The sequence below is a fragment of the Plectropomus leopardus genome, chromosome 17, assembly GCF_008729295.1.
Source record: "Plectropomus leopardus isolate mb chromosome 17, YSFRI_Pleo_2.0, whole genome shotgun sequence".
Classification (NCBI taxonomy): domain Eukaryota; kingdom Metazoa; phylum Chordata; class Actinopteri; order Perciformes; family Serranidae; genus Plectropomus; species Plectropomus leopardus.
The window spans coordinates 28,783,633-28,796,523 of NC_056479.1; the positions used below are offsets into that span (position 1 = coordinate 28,783,633).

At 37.4% G+C, this 12,891-nt stretch overlaps 2 protein-coding genes across 2 annotated transcripts in view; one reads left to right on the forward strand and one right to left on the reverse strand.

Moving 5' to 3' along the window:
• Nucleotides 1-1,959: 1,959 nt before the first annotated feature.
• Nucleotides 1,960-4,711, reverse strand: mchr1b (melanin-concentrating hormone receptor 1b). The gene is made up of 2 exons (XM_042504172.1): nt 4,654-4,711; nt 1,960-2,984 (listed from the first exon to the last, which is right to left on the reverse strand). The coding sequence occupies exons 1-2, from the start codon at nt 4,709-4,711 to the stop codon at nt 1,960-1,962; spliced, it is 1,083 nt and encodes a 360-aa protein (XP_042360106.1).
• A 2,625-nt stretch (nt 4,712-7,336) lies between these two features.
• The window catches only part of grb2b (growth factor receptor-bound protein 2b), a 51,571-nt gene continuing 46,016 nt past the window's right edge, over nt 7,337-12,891 (forward strand). The window contains exons 1-2 of the mRNA XM_042504299.1: nt 7,337-7,416; nt 10,345-10,592. Of these exons, the coding sequence (XP_042360233.1) occupies nt 10,515-10,592 (78 nt within the window). The 5' untranslated portion in view covers nt 7,337-7,416; nt 10,345-10,514. The remainder of the gene's footprint in view (nt 7,417-10,344; nt 10,593-12,891) is intronic.

Sequence of the window (12,891 nt, forward strand, 5' to 3'; positions counted from 1 at the left end):
AGAGGCTTGTAACATAACAGAGCTGTATAATGCACACATTTCATCCTCACTAACAAGACCGTGCAATCTGTCCTCCGTGAGTCAGTGATGTGGTTCAGAGCGCAGCACATCCTCCGAGGACCACTTGCTGGGCTTTCACACGCCGTCTAATTAATGCCTCTAGCTGTTTGTTCTCGTTCTAATGGTGCTGCGCCGCTGAATACAATTGTTTTGACATTTCAGATGTGTGAAATATGCATGCAGTGACCCGGAAAACACCGGGTTAAAAGACATTGCCACAGCAAAGACAATTACAACCTTTAAATAGCTGCAGCTTTTGCATCACTATGAGTGTAAATTAGATGCATATACAGATGCATTTTATATATTTTTTTTATTTACTATGAAATACATCATCCACAGGTAATGTGCTTTATGTTCAGAGGATGAACAGCTATAAGTGCCTTGGGTATTTGGATTAAAGTCACAAACTGTAGACACAAACACATACTGAACAACATCAAACAGCTCATTAAATATATTTTCAAAAAACTATTTATAAATGATGAATTTTGTTGAGATTTGAAGGACCATGTGATTAATGCCACTTTGCAAGGCGGTAAAATTACAGAGTGGAGTAAAATGTATTCTTATTCTTTGTAACCCTTCATTTGGTTGTAAATGGTGCAAAAACAAATCTCCCTTTAGCTCAATTTTGAAATGACTGAGACTGCATGAAAAAAAAATCTGCAGATCACAGATGTGTAATGTTTGTGCGTTCTTTTGTTGCAGATACAATTGAATTTTAACTTAACTTTAACTTTTAACTAACAAAAAAACACCTGGTTATGGTTAGGAAAAGATCATGTTTTGGCTAAAAATATCCAGTTTTGGGAAGCACAATGTTAGCCGGAAACGCAGCGATGTCTTAGTAAAACCTCACCCCTTTTTAAGGGGCTATTCTGCCAGGAAAAGCCGTCTGCGTCAGCTTTTATGCTCCGGGTTGCAGATTCATGATTTCAGCAGAGGTACAGCGTGGACTGTCAGGATGGTTGGGATTAGGCAACATAATCACAGATGGTTAGGTTAAAAAATCACTCACACACATCCACATGGGAAGCAAACTCTGCACTCCCACACAAAAGTCTGGTATCATCCTGTCGTCCACCAGTGCATAATAACAACACCACCAGGTCTGTCTGAGCGCGTTCTCATCTGATGCTATCCAGCTGCGTTCTGGTTGGATGCTGAGGGTCGCTTTTGGCATCACACTCCAACGCCGAAAGCACTCACAGAGCAGCACAGTTTCACAATATTGGAGTGAGAACGGGCTGGAAAGGTTTAAAATAACTGCTTTTCATAGTATTATTCTGGCAGAAAATGCAGTGATGTCTGTAAAAAAAATGCCACTTTTCATGGCATTATCCTAAGTGGAAACTCAGCAATGGCTCGGTAAAATTAAATGCTCGTTGATGTACTATCACGACAAAAAATGCAGCAATGTCTCGGTTAAAAAACAACCACTTTTTCTGGCACTATCCGAGCAGCAAACAAAAGGCAAACGCTTTATGTGGCGTTATTCCCGGTGGAAACTAAACAATTGCTTTTTGTGGCACTTTCTCAGCTGAAAATGCAGCAAGTTCTCTTTAAAAGACAATTGCTTTTCATTGCACTATCCTGACAGGAAATGCAGCGTTGCCTTCATAAATAACAACCATCTCTGGACACTATCACAGCAATGTCTATGTAAAAACTCTCTTTTTTGGCACTATCCTACCAGGAACCACAGCGATGTCTAAATGTATAACTTCTCACATGCTTTGAAATGTCACAGATCGTATCACCACGTTCATGTCATCCAGCAGAGTCCCATTTTGTCTTCATGTAAACACACGTGTTTGCTGAGAGAGTGGGAGCGGTCAGTTGGGGCAGGTGGCGGTTTGTTGGCGACGGTCACGCATGGCCAGTCAGGTGTCCGTCTCAGTGCACAGCCACAGTGACGGGCAGCATGTTTTGAAACAGTTCCCTTGATGAGTGCGACTGCTGAAAGCTGTCTGGTGCCATCCTCAGACTCATGCTGCCATCAGCCAGAGCCGGTGCCACTCTGAAAACCCTGTGGGACGGCTTTATCGCCACGATGAACTGCCTCTTAAACGTGTCGCTCAACACGATGTAGATAAACGGGTTGATGCAGCTGTTGGCGTAGCCCATGCTGATCGCAATATTGTAGGCGTACAGGAAGGCGAAGGTGGGCTGCTGCACGCCGAGGTGAGCCAGCTGCAGGATGTAGTACGGCGCCCAGCAGATGAAGAAGGCCAGACATATGGCCACCGCCATACGGGTCACCTTTCTGGTGCGCACCCGCAGGCTGCGCTGAGGCAACGGAGCAACTGTAGCTGACATGTTTTGGAGAATCTTGAAGAAGACGGCACACATGACCACCCAAGGCAGAGCAAAAGCTAAGAAGAACTGGTACAGAGTGAACCAGTATGTGTCTGTGGCCGGGTTGGGCAGCAGGAGGGCGCAGCCCACTGAGCCGTTCTTCAGATGCATGAGTCCCGTGTACATCCACACTGGCGTGATGGACACCAGAGAAAACACCCACACCAAAGCCACCGCCGCCCCCGCCACAAAGGGGGTCCGGACGTGTTTGAAGCGGATTGGGTGCACCGTGGCCAGGTAGCGATCCAGAGTCATGACAGTCAGGATGTACGTGCTCACAATCTGGCTGTTGGAGTCAAGGGCAGTGATGACGGTGCACATGGTGGCGCCGAAGCACCAGGAGCCGTTGCCCACGAGCTGATGGATGAGGAACGGCATGCCGAGGAGGAAGAGGAGGTCTGCGATGGACAAGCTGAAGATGAATATGTCTGGTACTGTTTGCTGGGAGCAGAACTTGGTTTTCTTCACGATGGTGTAGATTACGATACAGTTTCCGAGGATCCCAAAGAAACAGATGACGCCAAAGATGCTGGGCATGAGCACCGTGTTGTACTCCTCATCTGCTGGTACAAAAACAACATGTAAACAGATACAGTCAGGCATTTGGAACATGCGTAAATACTTTTAATTATGGTTTTTGTTTTTGTTTTGTTTTGTTTTTGCACAACTTAAAATTCACAAAATGACAAATAAAATATACAGTGCAAGGAGAGGCAAAAACTCTTACAGGTTTATTTAAAGTCCCCTCCGAAAATAAAACAAAACAACAAAAGAATAAAACATTTTACAGTTATATAAAAACACAAAGAGGAATTATTTTCCATAAATATCTTTTAGAATACGATACCATACAATGCAATATAATGTGGTTCGATATGATACAATGCAATACGATACGATACGATACGTTGTGATACGATTCAATACAATATGATACGATATGATGCAATACGGTACAAATTTATTGTCAACTTACACTGGAATTTATTTTGTGTCCTCAGACAGATCCAGTCAAGACGTGTATACACATATTACGTATACAATTACACAAACAGCACAGCATGCATAAATCCTGCTATTTTCCATAAATATATTTTAGTATGTTGTATAAATATCTTGAATATCTTTTAGTATACTCACTGGTGAATGAAGGCTTCAGCAGTTTCCATCCACTTTGTGTGCCTTTTTTAAGTTAGTAATAATGAGAACAGAGACCCTGCAAGAACCCTAGTCTTTGCAAAATCTTATTTTGTGACTAAAAACTCTGACACTTTGTAGATGTGAGAGGATGTCAGACTAAGTATTATAGTGTATAGAAGGCATTAAAAATTTATGATTAGGGTTTGGACTCACCAAAAGCCCCATGATACGATATTATCTCGATACAGTATTATTGCAATTTTAAGCATGTTACAATATGTTAAGAGTTGTGACAACATGTATCACAGTATATTGCAATTTATTACCTTTTTTCAACTGCAAATTATGTCACCAAAGATTAAAAGAACATCAGAATTATTTAATAACATTAAGTTTCCAGTCTGTTCATCTCACTTTAGTCATTTTTATTGAAGCAAATTGTATAAAGTACACTTAAATGGCTTTTTTTATTTATTTTTTTATTCCTGTAATTCTTACAGGCTTCCAAAAGCATTCAAAAGACACTTCAACCTTATAATTAATTGTAAGTAAGGGTGTAGGTTTCAGTTCAGTATAAGGGAGGGACACATATACGATGGGAGTTTTGGGGGTCAACTTAACACTTAGGCTAATCTCACTCTGGTTCACTTTTATGCACTAATGTGTGCCTGCCCTGCATCATTTTATGGTGCAAATGTCCTAAAATTTGTTAAAATAAAAGTCCTATGCCACTTTAATGCTTTTATTGAGGCAGAAATGTCCCCCCTGAGATCTACATCTATGACTCTAAGTCACATCTATGTTTCAGAAGTGTCATAAATACTGATATGGTGCATCAGTAAGCATTATGTGTGTTTATTAGTGCAGTCATAACGCATTATTAATGCATAATATTTAACCGTCAATGCCCTCACATTGTATTATGGGGTCTTCTTAGAGCGTTACCATATTTCGTTTGAGACACTAGATTTGAAAATAAATGAATGACAGCTGCAGATGATCATATCTGTCATTTTATAGTCATGACACATCACTAACAAAAGTCGAATTAATCGATTCTAACACTTAAAAAAGGAGAAGAAACAATCTTACCTGCTTCCAGATCCTCAAGAGAACTGAATGATGAATTGGAAACGTAAGCAAAGTCCATCCCAAATAGCTTTTGGTGCTCTTTCTCCAAAATAATAATAATTATCGAATAATTATATATATAAAATTATAACTTGAGCGCACATAACAATTTTCGAGCGAAATGAAGTCCGATTAGAAGGAATTGCAGGAAACGGATTAAAAACATAATTCGACTTATTTAACAAAGACAATAAGATTATAATGTTAGTTTGCAGATGTAAAGTGAGGATGAACCAAAGATGCTTTGGTTCATCCAAACGACCTCATGGTGAAGTGCACGCGACAGCTGACATGCAATTAAAAAGAGAAACAATGGCCGACGTAACGCACGTCCGAAAATATCTATAACTAACGACAGCAGATAGTGTGTGAAATGAACTGAAGGAGGCAGATTTTTCCCAGAGACAAAGACTGGCTTTGGCTTTATGTGGCCAGTAAACGAGTCAGAGAGGGGGGGGCGGGGGGTTTAAAAAGAAAAAAAAAAAGAAAAAATATATAAAAAAAAATAATATATATATATATATATATATATATATATATATATATATACCTATTTCCACAGACTTCTCCTATATAAAATATGTATTTACTTGTATTTATTCCAATTTCTATGATACATTTCCATACTATGATTAAATTATTAAATTATTATTAGTATTATTAAATTAATATAATATTAAATTATTATTGATTTATTTAAAATTATGATATTATATTATATTATTACTATTATGATTACTATTATATTATATCATATTAACACTGCTCTTATAATATAAGCCTTTGCCTTTTCTAGCAGGAACTTTTGCAGTGATTAAACAGCTCAGTAAGTGCTGTACTCTATAAAGCATTAGTAACGCTGCTTTAATCCTGTTCACTCTCCACTAGGTGTCAGCATCGTCAAGTCTTTAAATGTCTCTGCGGTCTCAAATGGGTCAGAATTAAAAGCAGATGTCCAAAAAATGAAAACAAAGACAGACGACCAAATATTTGCCAAATAATGGGTTCTGTAGTTGGGATCAGAGCTAACACATTCCCCGCTGACAACATGTAAGAGGAAGAAGTGTAATATAAGCTATTCCTTTTTTTGGCATGTGTGCACATTTTTGTTTGCTTTAAGTGAGGCGTATCCAGGCATAAAGAATTCAATTTGTCAAAATGTGATATGCCAAAAGCAGAAGCAGTCAAGACACTTAAACCTTATTTTTTTTAATCTATCTATCTATCTATTTATTGATTGATTTATTTTTTTAGCTATTTTTTTTCAGCAACACAGTTTCAACGATTAATAAAATTAATGTAAAAGGACATTATTTATCAGTGTGCAAACATATCAGAACAGTGCAGATTTTCTAAAAGAGGATAATTAATATTCATTAAAATGATTTAAAAAGTTCAAATTAAATGATTATGCTAAGAGTAGACAAGTAAAAGAGGATAATAAGTATAATAAATTAAAAAAAATCACCTTTCTGTGAATGTGATACTTTCTCTGTTTTAATAGTAGGGCTGTATCACATGATGCATAAATGTATTTATTCATTTATTGGATCTGTTAAAAGAATCCTATATATGTATTTCATTTGTTATTATGTCCAGTGTTGCTGTTTTGTTTGTTGATGATATCATTGATTTAAATATGATGTTTATGTTTATGATGTTTATGTCTTGTGATACTGAGAGCAGTTATTGGTTGATGTATGATGTATGTAGAATAAAATTAGATAGACAGATGAGTACATATTAATTATATTTATTAGTGTGTCAGGCTGGTTGTAATAATGACAGGGGATAAATAAAGTCGGTAGTAGGCGGCAGTGACAGTTGTGTGTTCTTACTACTTTTATTGTTGTTGTTGTTATTGTTTTATTATCATCATTGATCTATTATTATTAGCTGATAAAAAGTAAAAAGTTAAGAATAAATACAATAATAATACAAAATAGACTAATAAAAGATGATAATAATGTAAACTGAAATAAATGAAAGAACTAAAAATTGTGTAAAATAAGATAACTATAGATAGATGAGTACACACTAATAATAGTTATTATAATATGAGGCTGGTTGCAATAATGACGGGATAATTACAGTCAGTAGTAGGCGTCAGTGACAGTTGTGTGTTCTTGTTATATTATGATTGTTGTTGTTAGCCTTTTATTATTAACTGCTAAAAAATGTTAATAATAATACTAAACGTAGAATAATAATAAAAAATAATAACAAAAGTAGTCCATTAAAAGGGGATAATAGCCTAGATGTAAATTTAAATAATAATATTAATAATAGACAGATCGATAGATAGATAGATAGATAGATAGATAGACAGATAGATAGATGGATGGATGGATGAGTGCACACTGATAACAGTCATTATTATATGAGTGTGGCTGTAATAATGACAGCGGATAATTACAGTCGCTGGTAGGCGGCAGTGACAGTCGTCGGTGGGTTTGTCCGCCCTGAGCGCAGACTGACGGGGAGGAGCTCCAGTCACAGCAGCAGGCAGCGGACCCTCCCAGCGGCGCTGTGGAAGGAAGCGGAAATAAACGTCGCAAACCTTATGCTAGTAGCTACATTTAGACTCGGAGGACGGGGTGTAAGCAGCGACATCACACACACACCGTTTGTTGCCTCTCAAGAGGAGGAAGCAGGGAGCGGATAACCACACGACGGGGTTTGCGTTTGTCACGGTGGCAGCGTCGAAACGGAATATCTCGAGCGGTGAGTTTTCCCGACGCTTTCTGCGTCCCTAAAAGTTGGCGTGTTACTCTTTCCTTTCGCGACGCAGGCTAGTCAAGTTCAGTAGCTGGGGCTAACTGTGCCACTGAGCTAGCAACAACAGCTCGCGCTAATGAAAAAAAAAGAGGTGTTTTCTTCCTTTTCCACAAACGTGAAGCTGCCTCGTAGGCCTCGAGCGTTAATGAGACATCACGTTTGTTCTGAGCTGAACGCGGAGTCCGGAGTCGTGTCGGTCACAATGTGGACGTTGCGATAAATTAATGGGGTTAAGTTTGGTAATCGCACCGCATCGCAGTTATTGTTGTCCGACCGTTAGCCGGCATGCTAGCTGTAGCGTTCTAGAACGCTGGGCGCAGGCTGATGGAACGGAATCGATTCGAACGCGCGTGAGGAAAAACGTTCTTTTTTTAAAAAAAAAAAACAAACAAAAAAAAAAAAAACACGTTATTTTCCTCACGATGTAACATTTTTATACGCGTTTAAAACGGACATAGATTTGACTGTAAACGGTCATGAGGTGATTTTAAATTGTAGAGGGTTTCAGGAGGCTGCTCCCCTTCGGACTCCAGCTTCCCTTTTCAGGACTTTAACGTTGCTTCTGTCACTGGAGTGCTTTGTTGTCTTCACGGGGGTCACAGGGTCGACTTGTTGACGTTTACTGTAAACAAAGGCTGTAGTCATATTTTAGGACTTTAATCGGTTCAGTCAGATGACTGTTCTATAAAAGTGTCCTGCATCTTCTGCACTGTGGAGCTAACCTATTCACTGATGAGCTACCACGAAATAAGGGGCTGTTCGTTATTTATGAGAGGGGAGGGGGGGGTGGTGAAAGATGTCAAAAAAATGCTAAACATTGAGGGGACGCATACAACTTTAAACTAGTGCCATTTTCCAATTATCTGTATGTATTGTTGTTTTAATGCTCACCAATAAAATTAATTAATCAGAAACTGTGGGAAAAAAAGTGTCATCATGGGAGGAACTTTTACTTTGTAAAACCTCAGGGAGCTACTTCCATTTATTTATTTATTTTTAAATTGAAATTGACTTTATAAAAGAAAAGTTGCCAGGAACATGCTTTATATGATGTTGAAAGTTTCAGTTTGATTAAATATTTGCCAAGGACATTTAAACAAAGTTTTGATTTGGAGATTGTCATATTCCAAATTCAAAATAGTGACAGAGATTTTCATTTATATTGTTAATGTATATCGGTTCCAAATATCGATAATTTGGCTCACTAACAATTAATAATCTGTGTCAGTATCCGCCCTGAAAAAACAATATCAGTTGACTCCTACTTTAAATGGTTTTATCTTCATGTCTTTTGTTTTGGCTTAGGGGAGGAGCATATAACTTTAAAAATCTCCCAAATTGCACCTTTTATCATAACCAGAAACTGGAACAACTGGAATTATCAATGGATCTTTCAATTTCCGTCAGTCCTCGGACACATGTTCAATGATTGATTTGCAGACGTTAGCCAGCTAATGTAATTTAAAATCTAATAATTAATTTATGGTGGAGGAGGGTCATGCATTTTCCCCAGTCACCTCCCATCTCTGATAAATAAAGAACACTCCCTAACATAGTTTTTTAAAGCAATTAAATGCACAGGTTTGTATTTGCAGATAATTTGCCATAACTTTTTCTTTTTTTTGTCATCTGGCTGACAGATTTAATGGCCTTACTCGATTCGAGGCTTAATTAGTGTAAAGCCATCAGATCTGCATGGTGGCATATTAGCAAACAACTTAATGAGATAAAGCAGCTTTATCCATTTAACTCAGCAACTGTAGGTTTAGCCAGCGCATCACTGTCAGCTCTGTTTAAGTGGGCTACTGACTTATCTGTCTGAGCCAGGTGGCTGGGATTGCTATTGATTAAAGTGAATTTGGCTTCAGTAATCCCCCTGTTGCCCTGAGTAACGGCAGCAAAACATGTGGGCATTAACCCCTTTTCAAAGAGGTTCACTCTCGGAGGTGACCATTAGTACCAGTGTGCAGGGGCGTAGCACCAAATTCTGGGACCTGTGCAGAATTTTGCATGTAGGCCCCTGCTCTTCCTCTGTTTTTGTATTTGTTTTTGAAAAAAAATCAGTGTGATCTCTCCCTTTCCTTTCTATTTTTATTTTCTTTTTTTGAGCCATGATTTCCCATTTTTTTTTGGGGGGGGCTTTAAGTTTTGAGAGGGCCCAAAGAGCTTCCACAATTTTTTATGCAAAGTTCAACTTTTTAACTTATTTATTCAGCTGATTTTAATTTAGTAAACCAAACTTTTTCATTTCATTTCAATCAGTCACTTTTCTCCATGTCACCCAACCTTAGAATAAGCATACACTTACATTTACAAAACAATATCATATTTATTATCAGCATCAGATACCACGGTTATTGTCAATATCGATATATCACGACAAAATCCAAATTCATCTTTAGTTTATATTCAGGCCACCTTAATCTGATTTTATGTTTTAAATGAGAATCTTATTGTATGAGAGAAAACATATTAGGGGTCGACAGATTATCGGCCTGACCGGTTATCAGAGCCGATATTTTATTTTAGTAATTGCAGCTAAAATTACTCAAAAATGTGTCAGTTTTGATTAAACATTTTCTAAAGGTATTTTAACAAAGTTTTTGTTGGATTTTGTCATATTCCAAAATCTAAATTTGGACAAATATTGTGATTGCATATCTGTTCCAGATATCAGTTATTGGTCTCATTAAGTCCTAATAATCAGTATAGCTATCGGCCCTAAAAAACATTATCTGTCGACCCCTAAAACATACGCCTTACTGTCAACATTTTTTCTTAAAAAAAAGAAAATATCCTTTCCTGTGCAGTTGTTTCTCGACATTACGTTTACATTTGAGTCTGACTGTGTCCCACGTTGTGTCTTGTTTGCAGGAACCGTACTGTGACCTTTATGTGAGGTCTAAGCCCTAAAGGAGCGGGTCATAGACGGGAGGAGAGACTCGGAGGAAAGCATCTGGCTACGGAAGCCTGGATACGTGTTTTTATTTTTTATTCAACCCCCTGAAACGCAACTACAGCCAAGCAGTTTCCCAACAACAACCATGGAGGCCATTGCCAAATACGATTTCAAAGCTACTGCTGATGATGAGCTTAGTTTCAAGCGTGGAGAAGTCCTTAAGGTAAGTGAGAAATATTAGATCATTTAAATGTGAAGGCTTGTCTGCATTACTCATAATTATGAAATCCTGGCAAATGTTTTTTTTTTTTTTTTTTGCTGTGGGTTGATTTCCTGTGCAGTTAATCATATCTATCCTGTGTGAAATGAAAGTGCCATCAGTGGTAGTCAAAGAGTGTCAGGCAGTAATTTTACTATTTTTAATAAACACATAAAGAAGATCTGTAGGATTAACCCTTTGAAACCTGAGGAGCTTGGCTTGATTTCTTTAAAAACACGAGAGAGAAAAAGGCACGAGCAACAAAAGAATAAATAAGCCAAAAGTCTGAAAGAAATTAGTCAAAAGTACATGAAAATTTCCTGAAAATTAGTTTTTAGAATAGAGAGAACAGAAAAACCGAAAAGACCTGAAAAAAATATATATAGTACATATAATTTTAAAACTGAGCAAAGTGGGTTGATTTCATTTAAAATAATGGGGAGAGGGCATAGAACCATGGAAGAAAAAATGATTAAAAAAGGGCAAGAAATTAGTGAAAAGTACAAAAAATTAAATTATATTGAACAAACAAACAAAACACAAAAAATAAAAACAAAAGAAGGAAAAAAAACACCTGAAAAAAACGTTAACAATTATAATAACTTTGTAACATAATTTTACATAATAATAATTATGATAAATATAAATATAGTTTTCCCTATCTTTTTAAAAATATTTTCTAAATTTACCAATATCTTGCAGTTTATTAAATATTTATGATTAAAATGCTTGTTGCCTTTTTCCCACGTATTTGAAAGAAATCACTCAAATTTGCTCAGGGCTCCAATGTTGAAATACTAATAGAATCAAAATCGTGTTATTTTTGAGTCATATTTTACACGGTCATACAATTAACAGATGTACCCGCCAAACTTAAACCTGCATTTAAAAAAAAAAAGCAAAAGCTCAGAAGGCCTCGGCTGTGGCCTAAAATCCAAAACACTGCTGCGTCATGTGATGGTGCACATGGTAATTACATGTGGCTACAAAACAACAAAATTTCAGGGCCTCGATGCTGTGGCTCATTGTGTGTCAGGAAAGTATTCTAAAGGAGCAATGCTTTTGTTTCGCTGCAAAAAGGGCGAGTGATTAAAGAGGCGAAAGATGGCAGTGTTTTTTTTTTGGATCCATTATGAAGCATGTAAAGTGCTCAGTGTGAAACCTCAGGCTCGTCCAGATCCTCAGGCATGAGAAGCTTATTCAAAGCCTCCTGCTTTCTGGTTGCCTGAAAAGCGTTTATGTCATTCTCTGACCTTGATGAGACGGCCAAGATATTAGAAAGTACATACTGCAATTTTCCTACACAATGATTCTCTTTGGATTTAAGTGCAATCATCATAATCCCTCTGTTAGGAGTCATAGTGATGATGACCAGCAGCACGCAGAGGCGACGGTGCAGAAAAATCAGATAAACCTTTGTATTTTCTTGAATTTTAAAAAAAATGTGTGCAGCGAGATAATTTGAAACATCCTTTTGATAATGCGTGACGTTTAAAGTTCGCTTTTTTCCCACTTGGCTCAAAGGTCTGTCCTTATTTTTTACTAAAAAAAGGAGCGCCCACGGTGAAGAGAGTTCTCAAAAACACTGCTCTTAAGCTTTGTGCTGACAACAGGGTGAATAGTCCCTTTTGTAAAAGACACATTTGTAAAGGACCACGCAGCTCTGTGCAAACTGTCACGCTGTTTTGATCATAACATTAATTGTTTTCACGGGCAACATTTGCTTTGCCAGACATGCAGGTAGATGGAAAATTGGTGTGATGCAACTTGTACCACCCAAAAATGTAATTACTTTATGAAAATTTAATAAAAATTGCACTTAAGGGGCATCTATTGGCAGAAATGGAACATAATAATTCATATCTATGTTTTCATTAGTTTGTAACCACCTGAAAATAACAATCATTTGGTTTTCTGCCATGTTGTTTTCACAAGAGACCAGAACTGATGCTGGATCTGTTTAAGGCCATTTTCACGTCTCCCACTTTGTTCTTGTAGACACTTTACACTCCGGAGAAGCTTTAGTTTGTTTGTAAATCCAACACACTGGACCTTTGAGATATCAATTGTGGTACAGGCTATAACTGTTCTGCAGCAGTAGGCAGCATAGTTTTTTTAATCGGGCTCATTTTCTCATCACGCGCGCCACAGTTGTTATTTAACAATATCTCTTTAAGTGCAAAGTGATGCCAACTTTGACTTTGGTAAGAAATAAATCACTAAGGGTGGAAAAAGTTTCCAGGAATTAAACTTGAGTTAAAGC